The sequence below is a fragment of the Papio anubis genome, chromosome 4 (assembly GCF_008728515.1).
Source record: "Papio anubis isolate 15944 chromosome 4, Panubis1.0, whole genome shotgun sequence".
Classification (NCBI taxonomy): domain Eukaryota; kingdom Metazoa; phylum Chordata; class Mammalia; order Primates; family Cercopithecidae; genus Papio; species Papio anubis.
The window spans coordinates 179,137,047-179,153,197 of record NC_044979.1 but is presented as its reverse complement, the minus strand read 5'-3'; the positions used below and the strand labels follow the sequence as shown (position 1 = coordinate 179,153,197).

The 16,151-nt window shown below is 54.0% G+C and overlaps 1 protein-coding gene across 1 annotated transcript; it reads left to right on the top strand.

Annotated features, from left to right (window-relative positions):
• Positions 1-4,051: 4,051 nt before the first annotated feature.
• CSTB (cystatin B) lies at positions 4,052-10,370 on the top strand. Its single transcript, XM_003895417.4, has 3 exons — positions 4,052-4,288; positions 9,513-9,614; positions 9,987-10,370. The coding sequence occupies exons 1-3, from the start codon at positions 4,223-4,225 to the stop codon at positions 10,113-10,115; spliced, it is 297 nt and encodes a 98-aa protein (XP_003895466.1). The 5' UTR covers positions 4,052-4,222; the 3' UTR covers positions 10,116-10,370.
• The last annotated feature ends 5,781 nt before the right edge of the window (positions 10,371-16,151 follow it).

Sequence of the window (16,151 nt, the reverse complement as noted above, 5' to 3'; positions counted from 1 at the left end):
TTTGGTCTTTCTCCCTTGCCTTTAGTAAAATGAAAAACTCTGGCATCAAAGAATGGGAGGTAAAAGTCAGTATGGTTGGGCGTGATGGCTCATGCCCGTAATCCCAGCACTTTGGGAAGCCGAGGTGGAACTGCCCAACAGGTTTTTCCAGCCTGCTGTACAAAGGCGATGGCATTGCAGTAAAGAAAGTTAATTGCCGGGTGTGGTGGCTCACGCCTGTAATCCCAGCACTTTGGGAGGCCGAGGGGGGTTCATCATCTGAGGTCAGGAGTTTGAGACCAGCCTGACCAACACGGTGAAACCTCGTCTCTACTAAAAATACAAAAATTAGCTGGGCGTGGTGATGCATGCCTGTAATCCCAGCTACTCGGGAGACTGAGGCAGGAGAATCGCTTGAACCTGAGAGGCGGAAGTTGCAGTGAGCCAAGATTGCATCACTGCACTCTAGCCTGGGAGACAGAGGGAGACTCTGTCTCAGAAAAAAAAAAAAAAAAGTGAATTGATGTGAGGCTGGCCATGCCACAAGGGAGATGGAGTGATTACTCAAATCAATCTCATCGCGGGCCTGAGGGTTAGGGTTTTTCAAAGGTAGTTTGGGGGAAGGGGTTGGGGTGACTAGGCAATGGGTGCTTGCTGTTGGCCGAGTGGGTCAGAGATGAAATCATGGGAAGCTGTCCTCTTGTACTGAGTTGCTTCTGGGAGGGGCCACAGGAGCCACGGTCAGCCCAGGTTCTGGACAGAGTTATAACTGAGCATTCAGCAGAAATAGAGTTACAGGCCGGGTGTGGTGGCTCATGCCTGTAATCCCAACACTTTCGGAAGCCGAGGCGGGTGGATCACCTGAAGTCAGGAGTTCAAGACCAGCCTGGCCAACATAGTGAAACCCCGTCTCTATACAAAAATTACCTGGGCATGGTGGCATGCACCTGTAATCCTAGCTACTTGGGAGGCTGAGGCAGGAGAATTGCTTGCACCTGGGAGGCAATGGTTACAGCAGTGAGCCAAGATCACGCCACTGCACTCCAGCCTGGATGACAGAGCGAGACTCTGAAGAAAGAAAGAAAGAGACAGAGAGAGAGAAAGAGAGGAGGGGGGGAGGCAGGGAGAGAGGGAAGGAGGGGGGAGGCAGGGAGAGAGGGAAGGAGGGGGAGGCAGGAGGGGGGAGGCAGGGAGAGAAGGATGACTGAGTGTTCGTCAGGCTACACTTTAGCCCGCTTCCTTCTGAGAGTCACGTAGCACTAGTGACCATCTGCACTCCCACTGTTGCTACAGATGGAATCGCTGACTTCAGAATCATGAGACTTTGGTTCTTTTGTTTAAGAACTCCTTAAGATGTTTCAGATCCTTAATTCCCGGTCAACCAGCTTGAAGAGCCCCACAGACGAAGTGAACCAGCATGAAAACACAGCTTCTTCAACCCCACCCCATGACTTCACCCTGCACGCCTCCACCCATCAGCGGCCCCCGCCCTCAGCCCACTCCAAACCCCTACAAGTCCCCAGCCCCATACTCCTCAGGGAGGTGGATTTGAGGTCTCCTCTCAGTTACAGCCTTGTGGTCCAAACTGTCTGCTGCAAACCCTGGGTGGCAGTGTGCTGACTTCCCACACCCTGGGCAACAGACCTGTCGTGGTCACACTCCTAGTGAGCCCCTCTTCCGGCTCCCAGGCCACAGCCTCCCTTAAGTGCACCTGAGCCTCCCCTTCCCATTCCAGGCTCTTCCCTGGCCCTGCCTCCGCCTGCTGAGGAATCTCGGTCAACACAAGAGAGGATGGCGACTCCCTTGTACAGCAAGCCCTGAATAAATGACCTTTTGTTCTCATGTGCGTGGGCTCTGTTTATTTCCACAGCTGTTATCCTCCTATTTGTACAATGGAGGCACCTAGGACCCAGTTCCAGCCTGGAGAGTGAGGATCCGACTCCAGGAGGCACCTCAGGACCAAAGGCCTCAAGGCCAACACCTTCCACAGCACAAGCCCCACGGAGCCGCAGGACCTGCACAAGCAGCGGACATCCCTTTCTCTTGACCATTTTTCCCTCTGATGCTTTGTTTTCCACATAGAAGAGTTTTCCATGTTCGTGGGGTCAAATCTGCCTTCACTCATTCAACAATGATGCAGGTCTCTGCCCAGCTCCCCCCAGGCTTCAACCACACCTGACTGCCTGAAGTGACAGACCAGGCTGTGCCCTGGCAGGTAAGGGAAAGGCCCCCATAACTCATTCATGGGCCGCTCCTGCTTGGGCCTTCTACCCAGGAGCGGACCAGTCCCCCTGAGGGACAGCCCTTGGGTGGGGTGTCTGGTCATTTTGAAGAGCCAATCACACCAACAGGTGCCTAGCACAGGCCCCACCCCCACCCCAAATAAGGCAAGCGACCCCTCCCTTTCCCAGGTGGTCCAGTCTAACACAAATCCTAAACCAAAGGGCCTGTGTGGTGGCTCAAGCCTGTCATCCCAGCACTTCGGGGGATGGATTGATTTTAGCCTAGGAGTTCAAGACCAGCCTGGGCAACATAGTGAGACTCCATCTCTACAAAAACAGTTTTTAAAGAAATTAGGGGTGCAGGCCAGGCGCGGTGGCTCATGCCTGTAATCCCAGCACTTTGGGAGGCCGAGGCAGGTGGATCACGAGGTCAGAAGATGGAGATCATCCTGGTTAACACAGTGAAACCTCGTCTCTACTAAAAATACAAAAACTTAGCCAGGCGTGGTTGTGGGCGTCTGTAGTCCCAGCTACTCGGGAGGCTGAGGCAGGAGAATGGCGTGAACCCAGGAGGCAGAGCTTGCAGTGAGCCGAGACCGTTCCACTGCACTCCAGCCTCAGCGACACAGCAAGACTCTGTCTCAAAAAAAAAAAAAAAAAAAAAAAAAATAGAGGTGTAGTGGCTCATGCCACTAATTCCAGCACTTTGAGAGGCCGAGGTGGACAGATCGCTCAGAAGTTCCAGACCAGTCTGGGAAACATGGTGAAATTATCTGTATATGCGTGTGGTAGGGTGAGCCTGTTACTATAGCAGCTGAGGTGGGAAGATCAATTGAGCCCAGGAGGTCCAGGCTGCAGTGAGTTGTGATCAGGCCACTGCACCCCAGCCTGTCCAACAGAGCAAGACCCTGTCTAAAATAAAAAAAAAAAAAAAAAAAAAAAAAAAGAACGAAAGAAAGAAAGAAAAAAAAGAGGTCAGGCTCGGTGACTCATGCTTGTAATCCCAGCACTTTGGGAGCCCAAGGCGGGTGGATCACGAGGTCAGGGTTCGAGACCATCCTGGCCAATATGGGGAAACCCCGTCTCTACAAAAAACACAAACATTAGCCGGGCGTGGTGGTGCGCTCCTGAAATCGCAGCTACTCGGGAGGCTGAGGCAAGAGGAACGCTTGAACCCGGGAGGCAGAGGTTAGAGTGAGCCGAGATTGAGCCACTGCACTCCAGCCTGGGCGACGGAGCGAGACTCTGTCTCAAAAAAAAAAAAAAAAAAGAAAGAAAGAAAAAAAAAAGAAAAAAAAAAAAAAAAGGAAAAGAAAAAAGAAAAGAAATCCTAAAACTCAAATTCCAATTCCACCAGAGAACCCTGCCTTCTTCTCATCCGTCTGATCTACCCCCTGTCCCCACCCAGCCTGGGGCGCATGGGCGCGTCTCCCCCTCCCTGGGCCCCTCTGTCCACCCGCTTCAGCCTTCAGTGTCCTGGGTCACAAGCGGTGATGTCCACGGCAGCCAGCACACCTGCTCCCGCAGGGCCTGAACCCCTGACCCCTGTAGCGCTGCGCCCACCCCACCCGTGCCCTCCCTCGTGCGCGGCCCGGACCCCGCCACACTGCAGGACGGCTCCCCCTCCGACTGCCCCTCCCCATGGTCCCACCCTGCGCGCCCAACCCACCGGCGACACCCGGCCGCGCCCCCGCCCCAGTCCTTGTGACTCGGCGCCTGGAAAGACCACACCAACCCCGGGAGGGGGGCGCTGCTTCCCGACACCGGCCCTGGGCGCGGAGACCGAGCCCGCGGAGCGTGGTAGCCAGGCTCCCCGCCCCGCGCCCCGCCCTACGCCCCGCCCCGCGCGCCCCTTCTTGCGGGGCCACCGCGACCCCGCAGGGGACGCCCAAGCCAAGGTCCCTCCTCCCCGCGCCTTGGTTCGGCCCGCGTGTCACGTGACCGCAGCGCCTACTTGAGCAGAGGAGCCGCCGCGTCCCGTCGCCGAGTCCCCTCGCCAGGTTCCCTCCGTCGCCGCCAAGATGATGTGCGGGGCGCCCTCCGCCGTGCAGCCGGCCACCGCCGAGACCCAGGACATCGCCGACCAGGTGGGTGGGCCGCGGGCACCGGGCCGGCCTGGGGTCCCGACTGAGCCTCAGGGCGCGGCTGCGGCTCCTGCAGCCGGAGAAGCCACTTCGGCCCCGCTGCGCACCTGGGCGGGCGGGTTCGGCCCTGGACCCCCGGGCTGGCCGGGCTGTGGCCGTGAGAGGCCTCCCTCCGCTCGGGCGCTGCGCGTGAGTGTGCAGGGGAGGGGGCCGCGCCTGGGACGCCGCTGGGGAGACACTGGGCTCCGCTGAATACATCAAGGGCAAGTGGGAACTGATAGCCCCGGAGCAGGGTGCGGTCCCTGGATGGACAGTCCCTGAGGGGAAACCCCAGGCATGAGGCGCTTCAGGCTTCAGGCAGGCAGGGTGATCGGGCGTCGCCGGCGATGGCGCAGGTGAGCAGCCGGCTCCAAACTTCACGGTGACCCGATAGCAAGCGGGTGGGGAGGGTCTGGCCAAACGGACTTAGCCAGGCTTCTTGCTAAAACTGGATTTTCAAGGAAGCGTGCAGGTGGCCTAGGCGCTTCAGGAGCCCGACTACAGTTTGGCCAAGCAAGAATCTTTGTCAATATCCTCAACTAGTTCAGGCAAAATATCATGAGAGAGTGCAAGAGGTCCTCAGCGATAAGGCACATGGGTTAAAAACTTAAGCGTATCTGCACAAAGGTTCTACGGGTTTCTTTACACGCTTCTGATTCTAACACTGTTTCAAACTGTAAGTCTAAATAAAAAGTTAAAATACACAAAAAAACAACAAGATAAAAACTGGGCTGGGTTGCAGAGGGCAACCTTCCCTGTGCCTCGGTTTCCTCGTCTGTAAAATGGACGTCTTGTTGCTTTGCACCTTCCAGAGGATTCTAGAGGGGCTTCAGTGAGCAGGTCCTCTGCAGGAAGCCCCTCCGGTGGAGCACAGGCCGGGCCCACCTCCCTGTCATAGTTGGTGACCAAGTGGATGCCCCAAGCAGGAACAGGTCCAGGCGATGCTGAGGCCTGGGTTTTTTGTTTTTTGTTTTTGAGACGGAGTCTCACCCTGTTGCCCAGACTGGAGTGCAGTGGCACAATCTGGGCTCCCTGCAACCTCCACTTCCCAGGTTCAAGAGATTCTCCTGCCTTAGCCTCCTGAGTAGCTGGGATTACAGGCATGCACCATCATGCGCGGCTAATTTTTGTATTGTTAGTAGAAACGGGGTTTCACCAGATTGGCCAGGCTAGTCTTGAACTCCTGACCTCAAGTAATCTGCCCGCCTCAGCCTCCCAAAGTGCTGGGATTACAGGTGTGAGCCACCATGCCCAGCCGAGGCCTGTTTTTGTTTTGTTTTTGTTTTCTTTGAGACAGAGTCTCGATCTGTTGCCTAGGCTGGAGTGCAGTGGCATGATCTCAGCTCACTGCAACCTCTGCCTCCTGGGTTCAAGCTATTCTCTTGCCTCAGCCTCCCGAGTAGCTGGGATTACAGGCACGTGCCACCACACCAGGCTAATTTTTGTATTTTTAGTAGAGACGAGGTTTCGCCATGTTGGCCAGGCTGGTCTGGCCTGTGTTTTGAGTAAGGAGAAGAAAAGGGAAACAAATTTCTTTTCCTTTATTTTTATTTATTTATTTATTGACACAGGGTCTCGTTCTGTCACCCAGGCTGGAATGCAGTGGCACAGCCTTGACCTCCCGGATTCAAGTGATTCTCCTGCCTCAGCCTCCTGAGTAGCTGGGACTACAGGTGCACGCCACCACGCCTGGCTAATTTTTGTATTTTTAGTAGAGACGGGGTTTCACCATGTTGCCAGGCTAGTCTCAAATTCCTGGGCTCAAGTGGCCCTCCAGCTTCACCCTTCCACAGTGCTGGGATTGCGGGGGTGAGCCCCGCCCAGCCTTCTTTCTCACTGGGACTGCAGGCGTGAGCCCTGCCCAGCCTTCTTTCTCCTTTTATCTTTCCGCCCCTCTGCTGCTTCCTGAATGTGATCAGCCCACAGCCTCATCACTCAAGCGTTTTTGACCATCTGACTGCGGGAAGAAGGGCAGAATGAGTCAGTCTCATGACACCTTTGGAAATGAGGCATTTTTGTCCGGCCGGTGCCTGCCCAGGCTGCTTGTGGGAGCCGCACCTGGAAAAGTGGTTCCTTTCCCCCATAGCCACTCATAGAAGCCTACCCAGCTCCCCTTACCCGTTTCCTGGCTTTCCAGGCCTAAGACATCCCGCATTGTCACCCACTCTGAACTTCGAATGAGTTCTTGTTGCAGCCAGGAGAAAGGAGTCCCTGTCTCAAGTGACCTGAGTGGGCCCAGCCGTGGCGACTGGGAGGGGCGTTAAGGCAGGCGTATGAACCAGGCAGCCCATTTGCCGGCTGGTCTCTAAGGAAGGGCGGGAGGGAGGGGCAGGGGCGCTTCCTGGACACCCCCTAGTCAGGCCCTGTCTTACCGACTCCTTATGGGAGCGCTCGGGCTGAGTGTTCCTATCACACTTTGCAGACAAGGAGGGTGGAGACCAGAGCCTGACTTGAGCCCTAAGGCCAGCAGAGTTCCTCATTCTGTGCCACTGCATGGGGGACCCTCCCCCAGAGCCACCCCTGCGCCTTCGCAGCCCGTCTGCCCCACTGTGGACAGCCCCGACACAGGTGACTGGTTGGTCACTTGCGGCTTTCTAACTGATCCTGCCTTTCAGGGCTCCCCCGGTGAGAGGCCGGCCCATGCTGCTCCCTGTCAGTGGCGTCGGTGCCCACGTCAGTGCCCGCGCTGCACAGGCGGCCTGGCCTGGAACCAGCACCTCCACGGTGCACAGCCTCCCGGGGGTTTCCTGCCATGCCCTGCAGACTTTCCTACTCCTGCTCCCGAAACAGCAAAGAGAGGGGCCAGTGCTCATCCTCCCATGCCCTGGGGCGGGTCTGTGGGCGAGACCCAACCTGAGCCCTCAGTGACTAGGGGTGAGGGCTGCCACACTGGTGTGTCCCCGCAGGCCCACTGGATATTGCTGGGAGAGGGGCATACAGGTTGGTCTCCAGACACAGGTAGCCACTGTGCCCATGCAGCGAGAAGCATGGCGGCCTTCAGCAGAGAACCTGGGGGGCAGGAGGGCACCTTCCCCTCCCCACCTCCCCAGCCTTTCCTGCCAGGGCCCCAGGCCTCTCTTCTCCAGCCTGTCCCAGCAAAGGCCCTCCCTGGCGCTGGGAGGTGGTGGGGCCTTGGGCCAGGTTGCCCTGGTGGCTCCGCTACTGGTAATACTGGGTGACTCCCTTTCTTTCCCAACTGGTGTGCTTCCTGCCACTTTCTTTTTGTTTGTTTATTTTGAGATGGAGTCTTGCTCTCTTGCCAGGCTGGAGTGCAGTGGTGCGATCTCAGCAACCTCCACTCCCCAGGTTCAAGCGATTCTCCTGCCTCAGCCTCCTGAGTAGCTGGGACTACAGGCGTGCACCACCACGCCCGGCTAATTTTTTGTGTTTTAGTAGAGACGGGGTTTCACCATGTTGGCCAGGATGGTCTTGATCTCCTGACCTCGTGATCCACCTGCCTCGGCCTCCCAAAGTCCTGAGATTACAGGCGTGAGCCACTGTGCCCGGCCCGTTTTTTTTTTTTTTAAACTAAACCCCTAATTCTCTGGGACGGGCTTCGTCACTCCGGTACACTCTTGTGCTTAGCCGCTAACCTAGGCAGCAGCCAGAGCACTTTTTTTTTTTTTTGAGACAGCGTCCCACCATATCTCCCAGGCTGGTCTACAGTGGTGCGGTCATCGCTCACGGTAACCTCGGACTCCAGGACCCCAGCGATCCACCTCAGCCTCTCCAGTAGCTAGGATCACAGAAGCATGCCACCACATCTGGCTGATGTTATTTATTTATTTCTTTCTTTATTATTTATTTATTTATTTATTTATTTTTTGAGACGGAGACTCGCTCTGTCTCCCAGGCTGGAGTGCAGTGGCAGGATCTCCACTCACTGCAAGCTCCGCCTCCCAGGTTCACGCCATTCTCCTGCCTCAGCCTCCCGTGTAGCTGGGACTACAGGCGCCCGCCACCTCGCCCGGCTAGTTTTTGTATGTTATTTATTTTTTAGAGATGGAGTCTCCAACTCCAGGGCTCAAGCAATCTTCCGGCGTTGGCCTCCCAAAGTTTTGGTATCACAGGGAGAAACCACTGTGCCTGACCCCAGAGTACTTTTAAACTACGTTAGATTTAATTTTTTTTTTTTTTTTTTGAGATGGAGTCTCACTCTGTTGCCCAGGCTGGAGTGCAGTGTCGCAGTCTCGGCTCACTGCAACCTCTGCCTCTCGGGTTCAAGCGATTCTCCTGCATCAGCCTCTCAAGTAGCTGGTACTACAGGTGTGAGCCAGCACACCCAGCTAATTTTTATATTTTTAGTAGAGATGGAGTTTTGCCACATGGGCAGGGGTGGTCTCGAACTCCTGACTTCAAGTGATCTGCGTGCCTGGGCCTCTCAAAGTGGTGGGATTACAGTTGTGAGCCACCACACCTGGCCTTTTTCTTTGAGACAGAGTCTCACCGTGTCGCCCAGGCTGGAGTGCAGTGGCACGGTCTCGGCTCACTGCAACCTCTGCTTCTGGGGTTCAAGTGATTCTTCTGCCTTAGCCTCCCAAGTAGCAGGGACTACAGGCGCCTGCCACCACACCCTGCTAATTTTCCTATATTTAGTAGAGACAGGGTTTCACCATGTTGGCCATGCTGGTCTCGAACTCCTGACCTCAAGTGATCCACCCACCTCAGCTTCCCAAAATGCTGAGATTACAGGCATGAGCCACCCTGCCTGGCCCAATTTAATTTTCTTTTTTTAGATAGTGTTTTGCTCTTGTTGCCCAGGCCGGAGTGCAGTGGCTTGATCTCGGCTTACTGCAGCCTCCGCCTCCCAGGTTCAAGTGATTCTCTTGCCTCAGCCTCGCGAGTAGCTGGGATTACAGGTGCTCGCCACCACGCCCAGCTAATTTTTGTATTTTTAGTAGAAACGGGGTTTCGCCATTTGGCTAGGCTGGTCTCAAACTCCTGACCTCAAGTGATCCGCCTATCTCAGCCTCCCAAAGTTCTGGGATTACAGCCTTGAGCCACCGTACCCGACTGGAACTGTTTTTTTCTACTTTATTATTAGGCTAACAGTTTAAATGTCCCTTCAGTTGTAAGAGACAATTGTGTGAAGAGCCAGTGTTGTGTGTGTGTGCACGTGCGTGCAAGTTACTCCAGCAGGAGGGAATCTAAGAAGCCGCTGAGACATCCTCATGTCCCCTCTGCCTAGGTGAGGTCCCAGCTTGAAGAGAAAGAAAACAAGAAGTTCCCTGTATTTAAGGCCGTGTCGTTCAAGAGCCAGGTTGTCGCGGGGACAAACTACTTCATCAAGGTAGAGTGTGGCCTGGGAGGGCCTGCCCCGAATGGGTGCTGGGCTCCGTGGTGTGGAGTGTGGCCTGGGAGGGCCTGCCCGAAACGGGTGCTGGTAGGAAGCCGCCTGCGCAGGCCTGGGCTCTGTGGTCTCAGGTGCTGGTGCACCCTGTGGCTGCCCCCTGAGATGAGCATCCTACTGTGTGTGTCCATCGGCCTTTCAGGAGGACTGGGGCTTCCAGGGAGCTAAGAACCCTAAGGGATGTGGGGTGCAAGGCGTCGGCTGCACCTGCAGCAGAAGACAGGATTGTCTTCAGCCGGCTGCGAATGACCTGGAGGGATGCAGCAAGGTGACTCGGGATCAGAGGCTCCTCTCACTCCACTCTCTTCCCAGGTGCACGTTGGCGACGAGGACTTCGTACACCTGCGAGTGTTCAAATCTCTCCCTCACGAAAACAAGCCCTTGACCTTGTCTGACTACCAGACCAACAAAGCCAAGCACGACGAGCTGAGCTATTTCTGATCCTGACTTTGGACAGGACCCTTCAGCCAGAAGACTGATAATTAAAGTGATCCTCCGTGGACCAGAGCATGCACTTGTGATCCTAAAATAAGCTTCATTTCCGGGCTGTGCCGTCGGGGTGGAAGGGGCGGGATTCAGCAGCTGCTCTTGCATTTCTCTTCCTAAATTTCACTGTGTTGATTTCTTTCCTTCCCAATCAGTGATCTTAATTACTTTCAAAATATTTTCAAAATAGATATATTTTTAAAATCCTTACAGATTGCCTCCTTTGTTTTGGATTTTTTTCTTCGTCTGAACCACGCGGCGCCGGTCCTTCCCCTCGGGGGCACGGACGCCGGGGAGATTGCCCGGCTCACACAGCAAGCGGGTGGTGGACCCAGGATTCACACCTTGCCGCTCTGGCCCGCGTTCCTAACCACCATCTTTGCATGTTGTTGCTTTGACTCTAGGTCCTGGCCCCAAGCCTCAGTTTCTCCCATAAAATAAGAGTGTGAGTAAATCCAATTCCACAGCATAACTGGCTCCAGATCTCAGATACATTCACACACTTTATGCTCCGGTACAGAGAGGCAGCAACACTGTCGTGCACGTGCGGAATAGCCTGCAGCCTCACCGAGCGCCCTGCGATGCGGGAGGCTTCTCGTGGAGCCATGTGGGCTCCTAAAGGGAGGTATCTTAGGAGAGTTTGTCTATTTAAAAAACACTGCCTAGTTTTCAACAGGGATTACTTCCCATTCATGGAATCAGCCCGCTGGCTTCCCACCTGTGATGCTGTGTTAAACAGGACAGAAGAGGGAGCATCATACATGATAAGAGCTAAGACTGGGGGTGAAAGTCTCTGTGCACCGGGGTCATAATGTGAGTGTATTCCTGAGGGTGTCCTGAGCTGCACTTTGCCTCCAAGGTGTCCGACAGCGTACGCCAAAACTACAGCTGCGGGATTCAGGCTGTCCAGATCAGAGGGCAGTAAAGACTAAGGAGGGATCTACCTGTGAGTCCACAGAGCTTTGAAAGTGACGATAGAAAACTCTGAATCAGGCTGGGCGCGGTGGCTCACACCTGGAATCCCAATACTTTTAGGGGGCCAAGGTGGGTGGATCACTTTGAGGTCAGGAGTTCTAGGCCAGCCTGACCAACATGGTGAAACCCTGTCTCTACTAAAAATAGAAAAATTAACGGGGTGTTGTGGCAGGCGCCTATAATCCCAGCTACTTGGGAGGCTGAGACAGGAGGAACACTTGGACCCAGGAGGTGGAGGTTGCAGTGAGCCAAAGTCGCACCACTGCACTCCATCCTGGGTGACAGAGTGAGATCCTGTCTCCAAAAAAAAAAAAGGAAAGGAAAGGAAAAAAAGAAAACTCTGAATCATGGACTGTGTATTCTGTACTCTTAACATGAACTCTGAGAATAAGCTTTTATAATATGCAAAACAGAATCAAGCAGTTTTGCATTGAAAGGAAAACCTGAGGTATTTCCCACTTGAGAACTTCCAGTGGAAGGCAGGTGGGGGAGGTGCTGTTTAGGGTGCCACACAGCGGTAGAGCCGTCCCCAACAGGAAGGGAGTGGGTGTCTGCAGGAGCAGTGACCAGGAACTCCTATGGGGCACCTGGGTTGGGGGAAGCTGGATTTAGGGTTAGAAGCTTGTGTGTAAACAGGAAGTATCAGTGTAAAACAGAAAATAAAAGGTGTAATTAATGCTGTGGTCTGGTTTAAATACAGGTTGACAAAGGGATCAAAATTATTTCTGTGGCTGGGTGCGCGTGGCTCACGCCTGTAATCCTAGCACTTTGGGAGGCTGAGGTGGGTGGATCACTTGAGGTCAGGAGTTCCAGACCAGCCTAACCAACATGGTGAAACCCTATCCCTACTGAAAAAAAAAAAAAATAAATGGCCGGGCGCGGTGGCTTAAGCCTGGAATCCCAGCACTTTAGGAGGCCGAGACGGGCGGATCACGAGGTCAAGAGATCGAGACCATCCTGGCTAACACAGTGAAACCCCGTCTCTACTAAAAAATACGAAAAAACTAGCCGGGTGAGGTGGCGGGCGCCTGTAGTCCCAGATACTCAGGAGGCTGAGGCAGGAGAGTGGCATGAACCTGGGAGGCGGAGCTTGCAGTGAGCCGAGATCCGGCCACTGCACTCCAGCCTGGGCGACAGAGCGAGACTCCGTCATAGATAGATAGATAATAGATATAGATAGATAGATAGATAGATAGATAGATAGATAGATAGATAGATGATAGATAGATAGATAGATAGATAGATAGATAGATAGATAGATAGATAGATGATAGATAGATAGATAAGAGAGACAGACAGACAAGGCCGGGCGCGGTGGCTCACACCTGTAATCCCAGCACTTTGAGAGGCTGAGGCAGGCAGATCACAAGGTCAGGAGATGGAGAATACGGTGAAACCCCATCTCTACTAAAAATACAAAAAATTAGCTGGGCGCGGTGGTGGGCGCCTGTAGTCCCAGCTACTCAGGAGGCTGAGGCAGGAGAATGGCGTGAACCCGGGAGGCGGAGTTTGCAGTGAGCTGAGATTGCACCACTGCACTCCAGCCGGGGTGACAGAGTGAGACTTCGTCGCAAAATAAAATAAAATAAAATAAAATAAAATACAAAAAATTAGCCGGGAATGGTGGCAGGTGTCTGTAATCCCAGCTACTCAGGAGGCTGAGGCAAGAGAATAGCTTGAACCCAGGAGGCAGAGGAGGTTGCAGTGAGCCGAGAATGTACCACTGCACTCCAGCCTGGGTGACAGAGTAAGACTCTGTCTCTCTCTCTATATATATACACATTATTTATATGAAGTTGTCAATTTCATTCACATGCTGTGTGCTTCCTTAGGAGCAGCAGCAGCAGCAGCTTGGAAATCTGATGAATTTCACTACCCGCTGACGAAAGTCCCTTGTTACTGAACCCACTGCTGGTTCAACCCTGCCCTCTGAGAGTGCGTTAGGAGCTCTGATATGGTTTAGCTGTGTCTCCACCCAAATTTCATCTTGAATTGTAGCTCCCATAAGCCCATGTCATGGGAGGGACCCGGTGGGAGGTCACTGAATCATGGAGGTGGTTGCCTTCATTGCTGTTCTCGTGATAGTGACTGAATCCTCATGAGATCTGATGGTTTTATAAGGGGCTTTCCCTCCTTTTGCTTGGCACTTCTCCTTCCTGCCACCATGTGAAGAAGGATGTGTTTGCTTCCCTTTCCGCCATGATTGTAAGTTTCCTGAGGCCTCCCCAGCCTGCGGAACGGTGAGTCGATTAAACCTCTTTCCTTTATAAATTATACAGTCTCGGACTTTATTAGGAGCATGAGAATGGGCTAATACAGGAGCTCAAAGTGGGTGAGGCACGTGGTAGGGGAAGAATGAAGTCAGCTTGGACTCCCGTGGGGCTCACAGCATGGGGGCGGTGACTGTCACTGTCATGGATGTGAAATTTTACCAAGTGCCCTAAGGAAGCCTCCTGTTGGAGGTAAATGGGGATCTGAGAGAGATGCAGAAGGCTTCTGGGCAGAGACCATGCCCAAGTTCAGACCTGAAGCTTGAGGAGGAGCCAGAGGCCGAGGCAGGTGAGACTGTTCTGGTGCTAGCAGCAGAGTGGGGACTCCAGGTTGGGCAAAAGCATGGCGCATTCTGGGAGGCAGCTGAATGCCTCATAGCCACGACGTCACAGCAGCTGCCCTGGAGGAGCCCTGGGTCCTGGGACAGAGCCCCGGTTGTGCCCAGCAGTCTGGAAGGCAGGACGGGCTACCCTGAATGAATTAAGACACTGGATCCCCAGGACCCTGATGGCTCAGGTCCTTCCCCATCCTGGCACATGAACCAGAAAACAGGTCTACGTGCTGGGACCTGCCATGAGCCACTTCCCCTCCCGACCCCCGAGAGCCAGAAAGGCAACGTGAAGGTCTTACTCATGGTTCGTTCAGGCATGTTTCCCCAGAACTGTTTGCCTCGGCAGTGTGAAAAATGGCTGGAGCTTTGGGAGGCCGAGGTGGGAGGATCACTTGAGCTCAGGAGTTTGAGACCAGCCTAGGCAACATAGTCTCTACATCTCTACGTACAAAAAATAAAAAATTAGTCAGGTTTGGTGACACACACTTGTAGTCCCAGGCTAAGGTGGGAAGATCATATCATTTGAACTGGGAGGTCGAGGCTACAGTGAGCCATCATCACACCACTGAACTCTGGCCTGGGTGACAGAGAGAGAGATCCTGTCTTGAAAATAATAGTAATACATAAATAAATGAAAATGGCACAGGGCAGCAGAAGCCTACAACCCCCTCCCAGGGCAGCCCCTCTCCTGCAGTCCGCCCTGCAGACTGGGCGCCTGCTCAAGTCACGGGTAGGACAGGAAGGTGGAGGGGTGGGTGTGCGATGTCCAGAACGTGCAGGAGCCCAGGATGGCCTGGCCTGAGCTCCCCGTTTGTAATGCGGGCCCCGTCCTGAAAGGGAACACTGCTTCCACACACTGGACACCAAACACTCCTTGGGTTGCCCCTGTGAGTGCTGCCTGTTTCCACTGGGGCTCCAGCTGATATAAATGCACAGAGCAGATGCTAGGCAAGGAACCACCCCACGCTGAAAGCCCAGACCCTCATTCTAAAGCTCCTGAGGCAGGCATGGTCCCTGGGCTGGGCAGGCAGCTGCGGGTCCCCAGTCCGCTGTCACTCACTCTTGAGTGACGGTGTCATCTTGGTTGGGTCTCCTACCCTCCACCCAGAATTCTCAGCGAGCATCACTTTTCCCAGAGCTAGTAGGTTGTTGTTGTTTGTTTGAGATGGAGTTTCACTCTTGTTACCTGGGCTGGAGTGCAGTGGTGCGATCTTGGCTCACTGCAAACTCTACCTTCTGGGTTCAAGTGATTCTCCTGCTTCAGCCTCCTGAGTAGCTGGGATTACAGGCACCTGCCACCACGCCTGGCTAATTTTTGTATTTTTAGTAGAGACAGGATTTCACCATGTTGGCCAGGCTGGTCTTGAACTCCTGACCTCAGGTGATCCACCCACCTTGGCCTCTCAAAGTGCTGGGATGCCAGGCGTGAGCCACCGCTCCAGGCCTGGTTTTTGTTTTTTTGAGACAAGGTCTCACTCTGTTGCCCAGGCTGGAGTGCAGTGGGGCCGTGATGGCTTACTGCAGTCTCGACCTCCCCTAGCTCAGGTGATCCTCCTGCCTCAGCCTCCTGAGCAGCTGGAACTACAGGTGCATGCCACCTCGTTCTGCTAATTATTTGTGTTTTTTGTAGCAATGGGGTTTCGCCATGTTGCCTAGGCTGGTCTTGAACTCCTGAGCTCAAGTCATCCACCCACCTCAGCCCCAAAATGTGGTGGGATTACAGGCATGAGCTGCCGCACCCAGGGCCTGCAGGCTTTGAGCTTTGGGAGGCCGAGGTGGGAGGATCACTTGAGCTCAGGAGTTTGAGACCAGCCTAGGCAACACAGTTTCTACATCTCTACATACAAAAAATAAAAAATTAGTCAGGTTTGGTGACACACACTTGTAGTCCCAGCTACTTGGTAGGCTGAGGTGGGAGGATCATATCATTTGTGTTCCCAATCTGGCAGAACAGGGCAGCCAAGCTGTGTGTTAGCTGAGGTTCTGTCTGTGCAGAGAGGGTCTTGGGGGGGGAGCCAGGCAAAGCCAACAGTATCCTTACCAGCCCAGAGAAGCTGGGAGATGCCACCACAGCCTCACTCAGCCTCTCCTCTAACTGCTGTCAGGAAACGTGCGTTATGAAGCAGGGCCAACTGATGGAGATGAGATTAGATTTGCACTAGACTAGAGACAGAATAACATAATTGGATGCAAATTGTGCAAGAGAGAAAATTGTAGGCTTGAGTAATCTAATCATTCCACCACCAGGTAGAGCATCTAAGATGTTCTAATTGAGCTGCCCAGAAGCAGTGTTAATTCCCATTTTCTATCCCACAAAAGGCAGGGTCAGGACTCCAGCATTTGGAAGCTCAGAGCTCCGCGAGCTCTCCACAGCACAACCAGCCCCTGGTAGGACACTGTCCCTGACCATCGAC